Source organism: Chaetodon trifascialis, chromosome 11 (genome assembly GCF_039877785.1).
Source record: "Chaetodon trifascialis isolate fChaTrf1 chromosome 11, fChaTrf1.hap1, whole genome shotgun sequence".
In the NCBI taxonomy this organism is placed as follows: Eukaryota; Metazoa; Chordata; class Actinopteri; order Chaetodontiformes; family Chaetodontidae; genus Chaetodon; species Chaetodon trifascialis.
Window position 1 is genome coordinate 13,782,411 of NC_092066.1, and position 21,472 is coordinate 13,803,882.

Consider the following 21,472-nt stretch of genomic DNA (forward strand, 5'->3'; position numbering starts at 1 on the left):
ATCTGTGAAAACAGAGCCACCCAACTATTATCAGAGGCTTTCACTTTTGCAGCAAGCATAAGTGATATGCTTTACCTGCTTCCACTCAAGGGCCCCACTCGACTCTCCTGAAGCCTTGTGCTATAGTTGTAGATGTCTCATATCAATGCAGCAGTTGTTTCACTCACTCAGGCCTGAGTGAGAGGGGGCGCATTCACATTAAGTAAAAATGGGATACATGACAGATGTAATGACTTCAAATATCAAAAGTACCTTCTAGCGTCAGGAACCTCTTCCACTCTCCCTTGTCGCTACCGATAAGAAAGACTAGCAAGAAAGAAAACCAGTATGTTCACAACTGCTGACATTGAACAATTCATATGTCAGCATCAGCTGAGCTTTGTGTAGCTCTCTCATTACTTGCCTCTTTATATCTGCTTGTCAGTTTACGGCCTTGACTGTCTGGGCATCTACTCTTTTATGTAATTCTCTTTCAAACTAGAAATGACTTGAGTGAAATATCACATCAGTGACCAAATGAGTTCCCATGAACTCCTGTACAAATCATATTGTTCCCCAGGCTTTTTATTACATCCAGTACCAAATACTTGGAAAACCACTGACACTCCAATCAGCCTTAGATGTGAATTGTAGCATGCTAAGACGCTATACAAAGATGCCTCCCAAGGTAAACATTATACCTGCTAAATATCCATATGTTAACATCATCACTTTGAGCATGCAGATGTTAACATTTAGCTCAAAGCACCTACACACGCCCCCACAGGCCTGCTAACATGGCTTCAGACTCTTGTTCAGCCTTGTTTCAGGATTATACTTTACATTTGGCTTTGCATTGTAAGCAGTGTATACAAGCATGTCTGCTTTGACAAAATGTCTCTTTTGGGAGTCCTGAGGGCTTAGGAGACAACTGTTTAAAGGTCACTTTTGCTGTCAGGTGTGTTGATTGACAGAGTCAGAGTCTAGTGTCAATGGCAAGGATATTAGTCATCCCTCAACACACCCCAACCCCCACCTCCATTCCTCCCACCCACCTCTCAACACGTCTTTAGTGGTTGTTTCTTCCATAGGAAGGTCAGCTGTGTACCAGGATTGATCTTGTCAGCTTTCTCATGAATGTTTAATAGTGTGCGTGCATGCGTGTGTGTGTGTGTGTGTGTGTGTGTGTGTGTGTGTGTGTGTGTGTCTGTGTCTGTGTGTATGCATACACAACCTAAAGGATGGTCAAAATAAACAACTGTGTGCGTCCCTGTACCTCCACATGTTCTGCAAATCAGGTATTCATGCCACTCCCTTGCCTCGTACTCCAAAGGATCATTTGTTGTTGTGTCAGGAGAGTTTCTTGTCATACGTGGCGTGGTGGAACAAAGACCACCTTGATGATGGTGGACAGCAGGAAAAGCCAGCAGGTGGTCAAATTAGTTGGCGCCATGCTGTGAGGGAGGAACATGATAAAGAATAGTATTTCATGCTCCAGGCTGAAAAAGTCTTCATGCAGAACTGTGGTCATAAAGCAGTGTGATGTGGTTCCTATTGGTCCAGGTGTTCATCAGTTAGATGCAAGAGTGAAGTGAGGTGGATACCCGGGCAACACTTCCTCTTTACTGTTCCTTGATTAGCAACTTGAGACGCAAAGACCAGATTTATGCTAAGCTCTATGATCAGATATCTTCATATGAATTCCGCTAAATTATGAATTCTGCTAATAAAAAGCTAAATCGTCATCAGATGATAGCCTATGGGTTCTGAGATTGCATTTCAGCCTAAGCGTTCTGCCTCATTTGCTCTCCATAGGGACCTGCATGCAACCTTGGACTACAAATGGAAACCAGAACCCTTCAGATATCAAAATCTTGTCCCTTGCCTACAGATTCTGCATGCATATGTTTCTGTTTATGGAGATTACTTAAAAGATGACTAGTATTGGCTAATATATTTGGTTTCTTATAAACTCTTCCAATGAAAGTATGAATTGAGCTTCATGGAAAAAAATCTGAACTTTGCTCTGTAATGGAAAAAATACATTGTCATAAAGCTGCCTTTTGTTATGGGGGCTCTTTCTCAACCTTTTAATCAATGGTCCTCTTAAAATGTGGCTGTAATTAAATGCAGCGCGTCATCAACCACCCAGGGCCCTCACTTAACACCACCCACACTGTTCTTCTGTTTCCCCAGGATGCTATTTATCATCTATTGAGCCCTTGCTGACATTTACAGGGACTGATGTGTCAGTGCAAGAGACGGGGCACAGGAGACATAAGGAACCACAATATTCCACTGGGGAACACTCTAACACCTTCTGGTTGCATGATCTACAACTTGCTATGCAAATATATTTTAAAGTGTTTCACACAAGTATTTCATTTGCATCTGTTCTTTACACAAAGACATATGGAGTAGAAGGTTGACTGATATATGACAACTGGAGAAGACTTAAAGAGCAGACATGAACTAGCATGAGGATCAGATCTGCTTTCTATTCAGTCATTTACTTCCTGTAAGGATTGGCCTACAGAATAAGAGTAGGTAAAGACGAGATGGTAAAATTAATTATTGTACATAAACCAGTGTTTAATAAACCTTCTATTACTGTGTTTGTGGTTCAGGAAACCCAGGAGAGGTTTCCAAAACTGGGCCAGATGGAGGCCTGGGATGAGCTGGGCAGTGGGGAAACAGAGGAGGGCAGCAGTACAGACTGTGATGATGAAGATGGATGTCAAGCCTCAGGAGATGGTCAAACCCAAACCTGTAAGTAAAACATACCCACCTCTACATGGACAACACTCATACATACACACACACGTAATGAGTATTAAATCTAGAGCCCTACTACCTTCCACATGCTGTCCACGGCAATCTTCGTGATGATTGGCAAATATCACGGTTATATTTTTAACTGTGCTCTACCTTTTGTTAGCGGATTGTTTCCAGGATATAACCAAGAATAGATCTGCCTCTGTCCTTTCCCAGTAAGCCTTGAATTGTTTTCTGAAGATTGCCACAAAGTCACTCTTTCATTCACCTCCTACATGGCAATGGAAATTTCATTTTAAAACACTTTTTCACACTCTGCCGTCCTCGCCTACTGTGTCTCCTTGAGGCTACAGTAAAGGTGGCAGCACAGAAGGTTCCTCAGATCCTGAGACAACAAGCCAGTTTCATTCAGTGGGCACACACACACACACACACACACACACACACACACACACACACACACACACACACACACACAGTGTAAGGCAGTGAGGAGGTGTTAGGGCTTGTGTTGGCTTTGATGAGAATCATTTGATCTCCTGCAGAAACTTCTTGTTAATCATCCCTAATTATCACATTGGTTTTTTCCACCTACACAGTTAAACAAAGGAGTCTGGTGTGAAGCATATAGAGGAGCAAATCTGCACTCGTCCATGGACATGATAGCAGCAGGGGCCAGGTTAGGTATAAAGGTTAACATTGTTTTTCATGTGGCTTGTAAAGAGGCCATCGGGCCTGTACGCTGAGACATCTAACCAAGCTGACAGGGAAACACAATGAAGACAGGACTAGTGATAAGATCCTCGCTGGAGCAAGCTGAGCCTCTGTGGCTTCCCCAAATCTTCTGCAAGGCTGCAGAAATGCCAGATGATGATTCAGCAGTCTGTTCATACCATGTTCGCTGAGTCCAACACAAATGCACATAAGCACATTTTACACAGAGGGCTAACCACATACATTAACAGGTGCCTAATGATGTGTACCCAGTTGAATACAACAGACAATGGATTGTCCTCGTTGCCTAGTGTTTAATATTCTGACCATGAAGTCACATTTTAAATTTGGCTGAGGACCTTTGTTACATGTCATCCCTCCTTTGTTTCCAATCATTGCCGATCACCTCACCACTCCCTGCTATCAAAGGCAAAGAGCCGCACAATATCCTTGAAAAGGATACAAAATACATATATGCAAATTTTCATCAGCCTCTCTTTGGCCACCAGGTACACATTGACATCGCATAATCGGGCCACATAATCCATTTCAAGCAGAAATGTGTGTCATTACTGTAGAAAAGACACTCTAACTTCCATTTTACTGTGACTTTAACGGATCAAAATATTCCATCTGGCTGCAATGGACAGCAATGACAGGAAACAGGCCGCACTGTATCTCGTCAGCATTTTGCTCGCTTGGTAATCAGATCCTCATTGTACTTGGATGTAACATGTACTGTACTTGATGTCGTTTTAACTCACTTCTTGCAGCAATATTTAGTCCTAAAAGTAAAAACAGTAATAGTCTGTGCAAATGTGCTAAAATATTTTACTGCAAAGAACAAAAATCCCATTATCAGGTATTACCCACTACATTAATAATGTGCAAAGTAATACTCACAGCACATAAGGGCTTTAAATCAGCATACAACAGGCCAATGTGGCTTAGTGTACAGCTCAAAACTACTGCTCTAGTTTTACCAAAGGGTAGCAAGAAGGCTATCCAGACTACAACACAGTTAATAAACCAATCAATAGCCATTACATTCCCTGTTACACACAGCTCTGGACAGGTTCTTTCTGCCCTGCTCCTTGTTGCGATGGGGATAAAAGTTGCCGGCCTTTCTAAGGGCTGTGACAGCAGCAGCCGTATCCCAACAGCAGGGGATAATCAATCAAAACCACTGTCTGAAATTTAGCGAACAAAAAAACATTAGTCTGTGCTCAAAGTATAAATCCATATCCTGGTGAGCCCTGTCGCCTGTGTAACTGTCCTATAGGTTTCAAAAGAATATTTGTCATCCGGTAACAAAATCCGGCTGCTTGGAAAGGTGACTGGCCTCTTGGTATCTATTAAAACAAATTACGGCATTGGCTGTGTTTTAAGACAACTCTGAAGTCATTGGTTTCTCAAATGCCAAGAACTGGGCAACACTTGTCCAGTGACGCATGGACAGTCCATTTTTGGATCATTCATCTACATCAGCCAAGCCTGGCATTGAAGTGGACTGTGGGTTTGTTCAGCTATTTGGCAATTTCCGAAGATCTCAGGTGGTTAATGACTAAGGTAATAATCTCACACACTCCTCTGTCAAGCTCTTTGAAGTGGACAGTTAGGTGTGTAGGGATTTCTCTAACGATCAAGACGTTTTTAAGACTTTTTAATTGCATTTTTGCTTTGTATTTCTCTGCCTCTTGATGTTTTTTGATGACATCTGTCTCACCGATTAGCAAGTACTGTTTGAAAACTAGCATCTCAATGCGCTACTTATTATTTGGATTTACATATTACTCATTCTCTGATGACTTCACAAATATTGTTCAAAATTTTGTTGATTATTCAAACATCAATTTCTTAGTTGGGTGATTTTGTAATGCATTATGGGGTTTGGAGGCATGTTTTAACTTCCATCTGTCTTTGCATTTGTTTTGCCTCTGTGAAGTTGTGGCAGTGCTCCCAAGGTCCACGATAAAAGGAGCCATGACCGCCCACTGTTCAGCTAAAACTGACTTCATCACTAAGCTAATGAGCAGCACTAATCTGCAGAGAACAGACTCACTGTCTCTATCATCACTCAGATGTGATGGAACTGCTGCAAGTCTTGTTGAGGAGATAGGATGCAAGCATATGGCCTTCTGCAAACAGAAAGTGTTTGTTAGGATGCAGATACAGATGCTTCATACATGCATACCTAAGAGCAGTTATTGAGAAGACCAAACGTGTAGGCAATCATATGCAAAGTGAACTATGAATGTTTCACACTATGTTACTGTTTGGCAGTGTCCAGCTAAATATAGGATTTCAAAAAACTACAGACAAGAGTTGGAACAGTCGAATTCTTTTCACATACTTCAATTAGCTCTCCAACACTAAAAGAAAGTGCAGTCTGATTGCATGATGTCATGCTTCTTTGATCTCGGTTCAGATCCTCCTTCTCTTGCCTGGAGACATGCTAGTGTACTTTGTGTGCCAACTAAACAAGGCCTGGTCATGTACGAGCTGCCATGACCACAGCCATGAGCAGGAGAATAAATCAGTGAATCTTTAATGAACCATATCATCCCTCTCCCCTGCAGCAATGAGAGCCTCTTCTGTGGTACATTTTGTGGCGTGACTATGGCTTATTAACTGCATTAGCCCGGGAACACTTATGGCTGCTCCTTCCAAAGGAGCTATTCATTTGTAGCTAGCTCATTAACGTATTAATCTCTAAAAGACCCACAGTGGCACATTAGACCGCTGTCTATCCATTAGGAAGAGAGAGGAGAGTCCAAATATCTGTGCATCAAAAGGTAGAACAGTACTTTATTTGTCTGCCTGCTTCCGTGAGTCCAGCAGGCTTGTCTGAGTCTCTGGCAGAGTAGGCAGCCTTTTCTGTTCTGGCCATTTGTGCAGATATAGGTAAAACAGACAGGCAATGGAGCAGAACAGATGTTTTGTTTTATTTTTTCTCATTGAAAGTAAAGGAGAATATGCACTAGAAGTTTAATTTTATGATATCTTAAAGCACTTTAGAGTGGAATGTGGGAGATTTCTGAAAAAACCAAATCTTTCCCACTGCGACACCTCTTGAATTTGACTACAGTGTGGTGTTGTTTGTGCTGCTGTTGAGGCAGTCTGCCTGCCTATGGTGTGAGAAAGTCATAGAAACAAAAGGGGGGGAAAGCAGGTTATCCATCTCAGAGGAGGAGAAGTAAATGCATGGATAAACACTTCCAATGATTGAGCCGGAGGGATGTGCAGTGCAAACGTGTGAATCGTACAGCCATGAAAGTGCAGTTCTCTTTTGGTAACAAACACCATCTGTCTGGAACACTGGTGAGCTCATCAAGAAAGCGAAGACACCCCTGGCATTGCTCTCACACAGTGCACTTCAGTGGCTGGCCATTAGCATGAAACCACTGGCAATGATTGTTTTGCTTTGCCATCCTGTCAAAGAACATAATTATCTAAATATGACAAGATTTAAGAGGGAATCAGTGTACTTCTGTTATTCTTGAACAGAAGGACAAATATATTAACTTTTGTTGTCTCTCCTCACATACCCTCATTCAGAAGGAAACAGCTGTGTGTGTGTGTGTGTGTGTGTGTGTGTGTGTGTGTGTGTGTGTGTGTGTGTGTGTGTGTGTGTGTGTGTGTGTGTGTGTGTGGTGTGACTGTAAAGCTGACCCGAAGCAAAGTGCACTTTGAACACTGCAAAGATCCCCAAAAAGTTGGGATGCTGTGTAAAATGTGAATAAAAACACAATGTGATGATTTGCAAAACCTTTTCAAGATTAGATATTTAATGTTCAAACAGATAAACTGTATTGTTTTTAGTAAATCTACACTCATTCTGAATATGATGCCAGCAACACCTTTGCTACAAATTTGGGATGGGGGGGTTTACCAGTGTTGTATCAGCTTTTCTTCTAACAACAATCAGGAAGCGTTTGGGTACTGAGGACACTAATTGTTCAAGTTTTAAGGTGGAATTCTTTCCCATTCTTGCTTGATATATGACCTAATTTGCTCAACAGTCAGGGGTCTCCGTTGTCATATTTTGTGCTTCATAAGGTGCCACACATGGGAGACAGGTCTGAACTGCACGCAGGCCAGTTTAGTACCCACACTCACGCTGCTGTAACACGTGCAGAATGTGGCTTGGCAATGTCTTGCTGGAATAAGCAGCTATCCCTGAAAGAAGATCTAGATAGCATGCTTCTCCAAAACCTGTATGTACCTTTCAGCATTAATGTTGCCTTCAGATGTGATAGTTACCCATGGGCATTAACCCCTCCCCCCCTCACTTTGCACGGTAACTTGCATGTGCGGATGCAGTGAAAGATTGTGTTCACCGACAATGGTTTTCGGAAGTGTTTCTGAACCCATGTTGTGTTTTTAATGCAGTGCCGCCTGAGGGATTGAAGGTCACGGCCATTCAGTGCTGGTTTTCTGCCTTGCCCCCTCGCAGAGAGTCTTTTGATGATGTCATGGATTGTAGATTGTGAATCTGTAAATTCCATACAATTGTGCGTTGAGAAATGTTCTCAAACTGCCAAACTATTTGCCCACTAAGTGACCATTTAATTTCAAATCCACAGCTGCCAGTTTTGTGGACATTTTTCCCAAAGAAAATTGAGTGTAGTGTAAGTTGTGTACTTTACGCTACTTTTAAACACACACACACACACACACACACACACACACACACACACACACACACACACACACACACACACACTGAAAGACATGTAGGGGTGATTCTGTGTGGCATGAGAAGGCTCCAATCAGCAGATTTGGAATTTAAGGCTGAAGGACACCAGAGCAAAATCTGTGCTCCCCATCTATCAATGTCCAGTGTAATATCCAATTTATATTTTGCTATCCACAGCTGTATAAAACACTTCTGTAGAGGCCTTGTTTCTACCACTTGAATGTTCAAAGACTGCATACTATTGTATAGATAATGACCTTGAACCTGGCCTTGATTCAGCTTTGGCGCATTAGCCTCATGATGTTTGCTGCTTTGTTTGTACCTGAATGTCAAAGGCATAGAGAGAATTTCCAAAGCCTATAAGGCCATAAAGGTGTGTGGCAGCTGTTCGCCCTGGCAGGAAAAGCACATTCCTGAAATGAACGGCTGCTTGGGCAGGATATGGCCAACCTACACCAGCGTTAGCAGGATTACACTGGATCGGCCCCAAGCCCACTACAGCCTGCTGTTGCCCTGGACCCAGCACACACCTGCCTTTCATGTTAGGAAACTTGCAAGATGGAGAAAAGAGTGGCGATTAAGGGTGCAGTGCTGCAATCATGTTCTAAGAGAGGACACAAAGTCAGAGGAAGACGTTAAGATTTAAAACAATGGAGGGGTAACACCATAGAACTATAAGATGTGGTGTTACAGGACAAGAGGCAACAGAGGCATGGATGTACAGCGAACATGAGAATAAAACATTGAGGGCTGAAGTTCAGAAAACATGATTGCAATATGCAAACCTATGATTCAATCTATCGTGAGAGAGATGGGGTTGGAAGGGTGGGTAGGGGATTTGGTGCTTGTATTCTCTTGCAGGCCGGGTAGAACCAATCCACCCCTTGATCTTCCCATCCTAGGTCCTGGGGACTGCCGTGCTTAGAGCCCGGCTGGCCAGCAGATGTAGTGGCTGTGTCCCGGTGCGGATATTACCAGTAGGACTGCCATTTCCCTTAGCCTTTCATCTGAAGCTCAAGGGGCTGAGAGAGAGCTCTGCAGGGCAGAGTAGAGATGGAGAAGAAGGAACAAGAGGATCAGAGATGGCTTTAGCTGTGCAGGAAGATGGTCTGGTTTGCGGATGGATGTGGGAGGAGTGAGTCACATTTTCACTCACATATGAAGAGTCATCTATTTGTTCTATCTGCCTTTGTGAGTAGCATTGCATAATTTTCTCAAAACTTGACAAAATCTGTGAATGATTCTGAAGAATTACCCTATCATTCCCAATTAAATTAATATGGGGAAAGGCAACCGTCTAACAAAACAATTAAAGGGATTATCCTTTAAACTAATATGTGCTCAAATCATTTGTTGGAAGTTTAACTACCCTACAGATATTCAGTTTTATTATAACCACCTTGCCACATATTTTTATTTTAGATTTGTTATCTCCCATTTCCTGCTGCCCCCATCCATCCCTTTTTATACCATTGTCCACCTTTGTTTTCAGTGGTCTCCTTTTTCTTCCCAGCTTGGCATATTCTGCCCTCTGGTTTTTATGGCACTTTGAGAGCATATTAGCTTGAAGGGCTCCCTAGGTGTGCAGTCATCAGAGGAGAATGGCTCTCATTAGCCAGCATCATCATTTCCTTTCTAAGCAGTATCACTGAGGCCTTTATGATTGAGCTTCTCCAGCACACCTTTGAGGCCTTTATGATTGAGCTTCTCCAGCACACCTTTGGGACCCTGGTCGGGAAACACCAAAAATCTCTGGTGTGGCAACAGGTTTTAAACAAAAGGAAGTGGTGGGAGTTGTACCTGGGAAGTTCGTGAAAATGATACAATTTAACATTTTGTATGGTTGCTATGAGGTTTATAGCAGAGCAACAAGGAATGCAAGTGACTCAGTGCTCCGATACCATAGCCACATAAAAGTCTTAACGACAGTCCCACAGAAGGAACTGTTATTCAGTAATATAACTAGAAATCCTTACAACATGTGCAGGTTTCCAAACAGTGAATAGCATTTTAAAGATGGTTAAAGATGGTTTCCAGACTCATAAAATGTTCTTTATTGAGAGCAATGAAAGAAAAGAAATGCAGTGGATATGACTTGAATTTCATTGTGTGCAAAACACCCTTGCACACCACCCTTCTACCCTGGCCCGCAGTCAGGCTTAGACTAAACGTTTGGGTTGTCACTGGGACCAGATTTATTCAGTACTCAATGAATTTAGTGAAATAATTGTTATTAGCTACACACACTGACCTACAGCTGAGGCGACTTAGTGATGACCCTAGTTTTTTTGGGGCTGCTTTATTAATGCCTATACCCAGGCTTCTCTGCTGGAAGTTGAGATGGAGATTGGACGGTGGGGGTGATTGCGTGAGTGACCCCTTGACTTTCTTGACTCGCCTGGAGCCCAGTCCTGGCGACTTACACAGAAAATGGCATTCCTGCTGTAACACAGCACTGAGCAAATAAAGGCAGACATTCCATTGATATTGAAAAATACAGTAGAAGGATAAGCAGGGATGAGTCTGATCCTCTTTGTCTCAGCTCAGCCTGGTATGCAGGGGGAAATGCAGACTAGGTGAGGGGAGAAGGAGAGAAAGCATGAAAGGACTTGGGGTGGGATTTTCCCATTGAGGCAGGTACCTCTATCCCAAACTCAGAAGATGCAAACTTTTGTTTTAAAGCAAAACCACCATCAGAGTATCTGCTTTAGATAGCTGAGGTGCATTAGCATTGCATGAGAGGTCAGATAATGGAGGTTGGAGCAATGAGCCAATTTTTGTATTGACTACCTGCAGTGCGAGTATGCATGCAGGTTTATATATGTGTATGCATCAAAGGGAACGCAAGGCACTTTATTAATGACCTATCCTATTGACCAGTGGAGAGAGCGACAAAGCCCTTCTCCCTTATCCATAATTGATGTGGCAATTAGAGCTGAACCTGGACCAGACTGTCAGGCCTGAGGGCTGGGACGGGGCTGACCTCTCACTGCTTCAGCTGATTACAGATCAGATAGGAACAGCCACTGACAGTGTACTTAGTGCACCATTCTAAGTAATTTGATTCTGAAACTGCAGTCAGTTATGCAACCAAGAGTTTACATCAAAGTATTTGACTCACCCCCACAAAATCAAACATTTATAACATCACAGCACAACTTTCTTTTTTCTAACCCACACAGATTTCTGAAAACACTTTGAAGTTGAAAAGGCAAGCATCACTTAGATCAGCTTAATTCAGAGGAGGCTGGTCACATGGAGCAACACAAGGCTGCATTCTCTTCTCTGTGTCTCACTTTTGTCTGTGTTCTTACTTGGTGTCGCTGAGCAGTTACAGTCACGCTAATGAGAGTTTACACAAAAGCCTGTATTTTCCATATGTCACCGTCTAAGATGAAATGATATTTTCTGTGTGTCTGTTAGGGTCCACTAGAGTCTATGTGATCTATATTGTGTCATAAGAGGGTGTACACACATCCTCCAGGCGGACTCCAGAAAGTAGTGTAAACAGAACTACTTTGTACCCACTTGGGAGTTAAGGCCTTTCGTGTTACATGAACATAAATAGCTCTTAAGAGTTGAATGTGTGATTGGATTCCTGATACAGAAGGCAAGACTACATACACAATCACAGAGAGGGAAACAGTGTCAGAGCAGGTGAAAGAATGCAACTTGAGACTTCTGCACTTCTTGGCTGATTCCAGTGGGCATGTGTGAAATGTTATGTCAGGAGACTCACACGATGGCGGTGTCTCTCGAGTGCTACCCGACGTGCTCTTCCTCTCAGCTATAATGGATGGCAATGAAGTGTGTGCGTACATGTGTGTGAGAGAAGCAGAAGAATATGAATGCGAGTTTATCCCTGCCTCCTTCACGCTCGTCTGTCTTCAAGGACAACCTGACACCTGCCAATGCAATGAGGCATCTGGTGTTTGAGTGCGTGCAGGTGTAGTGTTGGCTGTGTGTGACTGGTATCATCCAAAATCGGTGTGCTGGTGGGGAATGTGGTGTGTTTGCATCTGTGTGTGAGACTGTTGTACTGGGCCTTTAACAGTCTCTTGCATGGAGACTGCTTTTTCCTCAGGATTCCACTCCATTTTGAGCATCTGTCACATTGACTGGTGGAGGTCACTGTCCTCCCAGGGCCCCTGTTGCCTATTTGTTTCAGTGTCTATGTGTTTGTGTGTGTGTGTATAGGGGAGTAAATCTTAATCTTGCCAATGATCTTAATAGTCTGGTACAGCCAAGAATTGCACGGGGCAGATTCCTTTGCACTGATCCCCGCTCTGGAGTTGCCATGCTGCTATGCCCGTTGCTAGGTTAGCTCTAGGCTAAGATGTGTACCCCACTGGTGCCCCTGTGTTTTTGCCCCTTTTGCTCCTTGATTGGCCTGCCAGAGACCCTGTACCAGTCCTGGATTCCCTATATATGTTGCCCTGTGAACCATAGGGACAGTTCCCAGAAGCGTGTGTGTGTGTGTGCCCATGTATTAGTCATGTTGTGGGGACATAAATCTGTTAACACAGTCACATTGTGGGGACTAGCCTTCCCTATGGGGACAAAATGCTGGTCCCCATAATGTAAATCAGTAAACTTTAGGGTGATGACTTGGGCTAAGGTTAGGGTAAGGTTAGGTCTAGGTTAAGGTTTAACTAAGGATTAGGTAAGGCAGCTAGTAGTTGTGGTTATGGTTAGGTTTAGTCTCTAGGAAATGAATGTAAGACTATGTAATGTCCACAAAAGTGATGGAAATATAACTCTGTGTGTGTGTGTGTGTGTGTGTGTGTGTGTGTGTGTGTGTGTGTGTGTGTGTGTGTGTGTGTGCGTGCGTGCGTGCGTGCGTGCGTGCGTGCGTGCGCGCGTGTGTATGTGTGTGTGTGGGGGGGTGTTACTCAGAATACGGAACAGGGAGATTAGTTTGACGGGGTGAGGAGCCCCCAGCTGACATGGCACCACATAAAAAGTGAGTCGGGGACAAAAACAGCACAGAGATGGATGGCCAGTAATGAACTGTGTGAATTCATCCTCCCCTTCTCTCCGCCCTCTAACCTTACCCCTCTTTGGAAGAAAGTGTATGTGAAAAGAGATAACGAAATGTGCAAGTGCTTGGGAAGTAAATGTCTATGCGTGAGACAGTGAAAGAGGGGCTTAAAAAAAACAGTGACCCAGAGAGTTTTAGTATTCTCCAGCTGTACCAAACAATGTCAGGACACCCGTGATCCATAGCCACCCAGAGCAGCATCAGTCTTTTATTGGTGTCCAAAGGTCTGATCAGAGGCAGAGTGATAGCCCTGTGTCTCAGCACTGCTGCTTTACCCAGAAATAAAAAGAGACTTACACATACCAACATAGTGTGTATATGACTCGACATGCAATCAAGTTTTGTGGTGTGTGAAAAGTATGATAATGTTGTGGTTTCAATGCTCTGCGTTGCATAACTTAATGTTATTGAACTCCAAATAAGGGCCAGCACGCAGCTTATCTACACAAAGTGGCATAAGAGTGTACAATCACAAGGGTAAAACCTACAGTCATACAACTTCTTTGGAACATGTGCTTATACTAAACAGGAGTAGTGGAACATTGTTAAGCGTCTGTGTCTCTTCTCTCTGGGGAAACAGGCAGCCTCTTGCTCTAAAAGGGATAGATGACAGGTAGCAAATGTCTGGCAAAGGTCACACATCAGGTTAGATCAGAGGAGAACACTCTGTCCCTGTTAATGACAGAGACTAATGGTACAAATCATTTTTACTGACATCGCTGCATTTGAAAAACGGTGAGCTGGTGCCCACGCTTCAAAGATGTATTGGCTGTTGCATAAAGATCTTGTTTTACAGCAAATAAGGATTGATCTAGCAAATGAACAGTGTCATTTTTCAGCTGCTACTCAGAGCTGTGACAGGACCAGTTAGATAAACTGTACTCCTGTTGTCTCCATCTCTAAGTCTTGAAGTAATGCTGGAACCAAGCACACACACAGGGTGACTCGCTAATCAATAGCGTCTCACCGCTGAATTCAAACACTATGTCCATGTCCTGTGCATGCACCACGGGCATGTGTAAATCTCTGCCCCTGTGTGCATGCTTGCATTTATGTGTCTGCCTGTTGTGAGTGGTAAAAAACAATGTGTCATAGGTCACCTCTCTTAATGAATCATCGCCGTGAGGCACGTCCAGTGGCCTTGTGAAAACCCAGGCCCATGAGCTGCTTTACAACAACGCCCCCTCATCCCTTGCATCCGCCTTGCAACTGCTTAGCAGGGAGAAGACCCTCAAGGTCATGGCAGGGTGTGAGAGAGAGAGAGAAAGATGGTGAGACTAAAAGAGAGGCGGGGGAGGTTACTGACCTCTACACACACCTCCACCACCTCTCCCTCTGTGTGCCACAAATCAGACCTCCACCTTCTGACCGTCTTTGTAATTGTACACATCAGGCGGAGGAATGAAAACTGCCACGGGTGCTTTAAAGCCCCTGATAAGCAAGTTAAAGTCTTCTATTTACGTATGAAACCACTGTGTGGGGCTGGGTCACTCTGGACAACAGTAGCTGACACTGTAGTTAGACTGAGAAGCTACAGCACAGTTCTGCTGATCTTAATCCAGTGAAACCGGACAAAATTGAATGACTAAAATGCGTATCTGTGTTTGCAATGGCTACAAGTCAGTGTTGAGTCTGGAAAAGGTGCCTTGTCATCTTGATAGCATATAGTGTGACAACTTGTTAAGCCCCAGTATACAGTAGCACCATTCCTCACTGGATTATAGCTCTGCAGCTTGTGTTCAGCCAAGCCCACATGCAGAGTTGTACAAAACACCGCACACACACATACACAAACACACACACACACACACACACACACGCGCACACACACAGCCATGCAGATCTTAACTCATTGGATTTGTCCGTTAATAAACTGCCCCAGCATTGCTTCTCTGTATGTGTGCTTTTATGTGTGTTGTGTGCATTCATGCTGGCTGTGTGTGTAGTCTTGTTTACAGTATGACATGCTGAGGAAAAGAGAAACTAAGGGCCCTTTCACACCTACCTTGTTTGGTCTGGACTTCAGACTTTCCAGTTGGATGCCAAACAGAATTCCAGGTGTAAAACCTTCCCCCGGATCACAGTCTGGACCAAACAGCTGGACCTTGGGCCAACAAAAAGAGGTGGTCTTATCAGTTTAAGACAGGGGGAGGATTATTTGAGAACAGTTCTCTTCTTCCATTTGCATTGGTTTGAGGATTTAATCTATGTGCTGGCAAACCCAAAGAAATACAGAAGAGAAAAGACGAGGAAAGAAAGAGAGGCAAGAGAGCAGCAGTAGGAAACTGACATGGTTGCCCAGAGAACCAAAAAAAATGATGGCCGTGGCGTTTGTTATTCCTCCCACTCACCTTCCAATCCTTATTCCTCCCTTCTTCTCTCCCCTCCCCTCCCTCCCTTCCTCTTGGCGAAAGCCTGAAGTCCACCTCTCCTTCAGTGCTCTAGCCAGACTTGCTAGAAGCAGCTGTTGTTGCTCCCTTGGCCAATGGGAAATGGAGGCTCCTCCAAACACACAAGCTGCCCATCTGGAGAGGCATTAGTGGCAAAGGACACTATGAACCATTTCTCACACGCCTGGCCAACACAGAGGTCAACAAGGTGGCAGAAGACTGAACATCTACATGCTTGGGCTGAGCTCTGTTGCTTCCTTCTATGTTCAAGGACACATGGCTATACATCAGAGTGTTGGATGTTCAGATGTACAGACAGGATCCTCTTGGTGTCCATGACCCTGTCTGCTGCAGGCTTTAATGACAAACAAAAGCTACCACAACCCAGTCTTTATAGTAGTATATGCCCCCCACACACACACACATTCACAAATGTGCACATATTTAATTCACTTCTTTTATTTGTGGTCTCGTACAGACCTCTAAACACTTGAGTTCTATTTGTCTCTTGGGCTTCCTTCACTCTGGTTTTGCTTTTCTCTGTCACTGTGTGTCACCCATTATAAAGCTTCTTACCAGTCAAATCAGATTTCTCTTTCACTGGTGGGGAATGTGTCACTGACTTTTGCAGTAATGGGAGAAGCATGTCGGCGTGCCTTTGCAAAGCCTTGAAGTCACCCGAGGCGATTGATTCCATCTGCCTTGATACGAGTGACGATGGATCTTCATCCTCATGCTGAAAAGCCAAACTAACTGTTTTCCTCTTCTAACCCTCGACGTCATCTCTCCCTCCCTCGTGCCCTCTGTTTTTCTATCTTGCTTGTTCTCCTTCTTTTCCCGACCATATTTGGGGGATTTACACATGAGCCAGCTTATGAAGCGCGGCTTATCTGCTAACATTGTCTCATTATGACAACAACACCACATTCCATTATGCTCCTGCCCTCCTGGTTTTTCATTTCTTTGTATAACTTCAGCTGTTGCTTGCTTTCAGGGACTTAACTGTTTTAATACAGGTTCTGCTGCTCCACTTCATTACTTCAGAAATTCAATTCTTTTCAACTGTTCCTTGGTGTTATGACTGAAAAGTTTTAAACATTACCACATTATGTGATTTAATATCATCATCAAATAATGTGTAAATATTATCATCATGTAGCGTCTCCAAACTATGTGAGTTGGAGATTTGTGTATAGCTCGTTGGCCAAATGTTAATTTTTTTCCCCCCTTGACCTGAAAAGGTTCAAGGGGAGGGTTTCCCCACATGTTGAGAACCTCGCCGTGATAGATCTGCCAGCAACAATAAATGCTGGGAATTGTTGAAGGATCTTGCTCTGTTTAAAAGTGATTGCTCTCTCCAAGATAAATATGACACAATGCTTTGTTACATTTCAGTATAAAATGCTAACTATGTTATAAAATTTTACTGCATCTGTCAATTTTCAGAGCTGTGCTTTGGAGCACGATGACTCTCCTGATTTCACAATAGATGTTCATGTGTTTCCAAGACCGCTCATAATTTGGCCAAAAAATGTCATCGTTTTTTGTTTGGGAATAGTTTAAAGCTATTTATAAGACTCAAAAACATATTTCAGACTGACCTACCACAATACTGCTGGAACAGTATTATCCATCTATCAAATCTTGGCCACTTATTTTGGTCCAGGACACAACAGCAGCACACGAGAGCAGCTCAGATGTGCTGTTCCCCTGCCATGCCTTCCATGCCATTGTGAAGGATACTGGAACATTCTCTGGTGGGGTTCATAATCTCTTGTACGTGTTGTGGGTCTTGTCCAGAGTCTCATCTGCTCTAATGAGCTTAGAATACCCCTTCAGGCCACGTATAGGGTAGTGCGAGGTTGTATTTATGCGTGAACTTGCTACATAAGATGCATAATAGACGTAATACAACCATTTCTTTAATTTCTTCTCTTTTATGCCAACCCCAGCTGGCAGTACTCTTGACAATCACCTAGTTTGGCTTGCCTTAGAATGGATCTGGTTCGACAATTAGTTTAATGGATATTGACTCTCAGCCTTCTAACTTCCTTTTATTGCATCCAATTTCATGTTATTTTGAAAGATCACAAAGCATTCCAATAGCATGCATTCCAAAATGCCTACCTCGGATAAAAAAGACACTTAAACTCATTGGTAGTACCATTGTCTATGCTGTAATTGGTTGTTCTGGCAAGGAACTGCTGCATTAATTAGCCAGTTGGGTAGCCTGCAGTGGAGTTTAGTGCTGTGTTGGCCCATTCAAATGCTGTTTTCTGACATCTCCCTGATGAGATGCAGCCCATTTCCATTGAAACAATAACAGCAATCTGATTTGGGATAAATGATGTCTTTGTCTATTGTCTCCTGGAACAACAAAAACCATTGGCACGGGAAACACTTCTCTCTCTAGAGCCCTGCCTAGCCCTATTCATGCATACACATGCACACAGACACAGTAGGGATGGGTTGATATGCATTCTCAGTTGTACAAAACAAAGTATTCTTAGATTTACACATTTGGTCATGCCAGGTGTGAAAGTTAAAAGTCTTATTGGATGACAGCTTAAAAAGAACAATGCATTGTGTTCTTTTATGTCGGTGAAGAAGTGATCTTAGTGAAGAATTCGCAGCTATAGCGTGGAGTGCTATGAATTTTCTCGTTTTATGTGGGTGTTATATCTGATAACATATCACATACCTGCCTGTCGAGCTGCTTGACAGCCAGGCCACCACCCAGGGCAGGGTGTAATTGTATTTAATTTAACAACTGAATCCTAACAGATAAGTTTAACACACACTGGTGGGAATCATTGCAAACAGTGACAGCTCAGAGACAATTTGACACTGGGCTTTGGCACTGATAATTTGACTGATACTTAGCTCACTTATTATCACAACACACAGTCATTTCACCTGTTACCTCTCTAGGCATTTACACAAGAGCACCTAACCCTCTCACATGGTCCAAAGTAAATGTATGACACTCGTAAGGTCTTACTGATGCAGGATAACTGGCGTTTAACTGGTAACTGGGAGTGTGAGGTGCACTTTGCAGTGCTGGAGGTGCTAATCCACCCCACTGATGTGCGTAGCTGGTGCTGGGTTGAAGATGAAGAAGAGTGAAATCCCAGAGGGAAGCAGGCGGAAAGAGATAAGTTCAGAGCCAAGGCGATGATAACGTATGGGGATGGAAGTGATCAAGTTTAAAGGAGACTGGGGGGGGGGGGGGGGGGGGGGGGGGGGGGGGTTGAGTCGTGTCAGTAGGTCTATATGTTCTTCATATGTGCATTAGCAGGCCCACTTCACCCTGATTTATCTCTGATTGTCTGTAATGACACAGTGAGGGCTGTCCATCATCTGCTGCTGGAGATTAGACGGCAAGTCAGTCCTCCATCATGACATGTGTGTGGAGATGGTGGTGGGAGTTCATTTTTCATTTTTCCATGTCCCACGGGGCACAAAAACACAGTAAATAACGTGTGCGACAAAAGGATTTAAAAGTGAGTTGGTCGTTGAGTTGTAATACAGGGGCGAGGTGAAGGGAATTTTGAAATTTGAACCGCTCTTCAAAATAAATTATTGGCACTTTTGACTTAACAGCCACATCTGTGCTTCTTCTGATGTACATTTAAGGTCACTTCGAGTGTAACAGGCATAATCATATATTATTTACATGTGTGATTGTTTTTCAAACCCTGCGGAATGAGGTTATGGGAATGGTGATGAGCGTCTAATATTACAATTCTACAAGCCCAAAGGACCACACATTAAAGCCGATTAACATGATTACTGTGATGAGCAAATCCATTTATCTCCTCTGTTTGTCTCTTCCCTTCTCTCTCTTCTATCTGTTTCCGTCTCTTACAGTGCACACAGAAGCCCCCAGCGAAGGGAAGCCTATTGTGAGACAGCCTGGAGGTGGCAGCACACATGAGAACCCTTCCAAGCCCCCCTCAGTGAAGGTGATAGGGGGCTCGGCGTGTGCCAGCTGGATGCGACCCTGGAGCCTTGTGCTGCTCTTTGCTGCACTGTGCTTGCAGTGGACCCTGTTCTGATGCCAGCTCCTTCAATGAATCCGCCACCCAACCCTGCCTCTCTAGGAACCACATACATGCACAGAGACACCCATATCATATACATATCGCTCATAGTATCCTTACTCCTGTCGTCTACGTACATGAACGGATGGTAACGATGGAAAAATAAAAATGGAAAACAAGACAGGCCGTGGAAGAGAAGAGGACGCAGTTGCAGGAGACTGGGGGGGTGGGGGGGTGGTGCTCTTGCAGGAGCTCCTTGTCTTGCAGCATCACCAATGTGGGAGAGTTTGCACAAGCTAATCCCATGCACGCTCATCTACAAAGATTAGGCCTGCTGCTTCTTCTAGGCTGTTCTGGTGCTAGACGTTTGTGTACACAGACACCGAAACAGCCCGACCCTTTGTGGCTCAGAACGGGACTGCATCACTCCGATTTTACTTAAAATGCTTACACATATACAGACTCACATATGCAGCGCAAATGCAGCTGTCTTCTTTTTCTGCAGCTGGTTTTTACTTATCCTTTCAGACAAAAAAAAGAGAAAAAAAACCCATCACAGCCACTGCACCACTCGCCAGCCAGGCAGAAGAATTCAGCTCATTTGAAAACTCTGCTCATTTTCTTTTCGCGGATTAAGGAATGCATGATAGATAGATCAATCCCAGGGGCTTGGCCCAGAACAGCAGATTTGATATACTCTAATGACTGTGTACCTTGGCAGGGATTAGAATGTAATGAGTTCGCAGGTAGAGCACGGGCATACTTGCACGGCTGAACACATTGTGCAGACAAACTAGGTGTGTATAGTATGTAACTGTATATAGGTGGAAAGATTTGACGGAGTGTATGAGGTTGTGATTCAACAAAAAGCTCTTAACTGATTGAGCTGAATGGTTTATTTTCTTTTCCCTTAGCTATGAATGGACTGTGCTTATCTCCTCCGTAGAACACAATGCGACAACAACAACAACAACAAAAAACCTATAGAGATTCAATTTCTGTAACAAATAATACAGGAATGCACATCATTTTCGACCTCTTGCTCATGACATAAATGGACAAATTTTGGACGTTGAACAAAGTTTGTACATTGTTGATTTTACTAATGTTTATTGTGCATACAGTTTTGTGTGTTTGCTCGTTGAATTGCACATTAATGCATGTATAACCTACCAAGTTATTAATATTGCCTTGTCCATTGCGTCTCGCCCGATGGTGCGACGTCGGGTTTTATCTTCCTCTCTCACACGAAAAAGAGGAAGTTTGGGCTGCAGCAGACAGCACATGCGGATTCAAACACACAGGTGCAAAACAACAACAAAAAAAAAATACTTTTTCAAAGTTGGATGCGTCTATTGTTTCAACCAGTACAGTGGTAGCCATTGTGTAAGTCCCTCCACATGGATTTATCATACCTTTTGCCAAATAAGCTCAAATGTCTCTCCACCCACTCTAAAGCAGACCATTCCGTGGAATTCCAACAGAATAAAAACAAATTCTTCTTTGTTTGACTTATTACTGACTTCTATAAGGTCTTCCTCTGTGTACCTGTTTTCTGTCTTGTGTAGATGAGGATGGTTTATGGACTGGTACAGTACAGTACTTGTGTGAATCAGGATGAATGTGTGGTCAGTGGTATGCAGCGAGAGTATTAAACCTGATAATGCCTAAAAGCTACACACATACAGTATCTAAGCTAAATAGGTCTCTACACTTACATGGGTCTATGTGCAGTGAAATACCTCTTCCATTACGTTTATTACAAACAACCCCTCCTCTCCTTACTGAAAAGTAATTTACCGTTGACTCTGTTTAAAAGTGGAAAAAGGAT

General features: G+C 43.4%; 1 protein-coding gene across 2 annotated transcripts in view; it reads left to right on the forward strand.

The window, feature by feature from the left end:
* The window catches only part of gpc5c (glypican 5c), a 94,172-nt gene extending 73,010 nt beyond the window's left edge, over positions 1-21,162 (forward strand). Inside the window, exons 8-9 of one of the 2 annotated variants that reach the window (XM_070975195.1) lie at positions 2,607-2,748; positions 19,469-21,155. In XM_070975195.1, the coding sequence (XP_070831296.1) occupies positions 2,607-2,748; positions 19,469-19,656 (330 nt within the window). In that variant the 3' untranslated portion in view covers positions 19,657-21,155. Of the gene's footprint in view, positions 1-2,606; positions 2,749-19,468 lie in introns of both variants that reach the window. The other variant, XM_070975196.1, reaches the window with a different exon arrangement.
* The last annotated feature ends 310 nt before the right edge of the window (positions 21,163-21,472 follow it).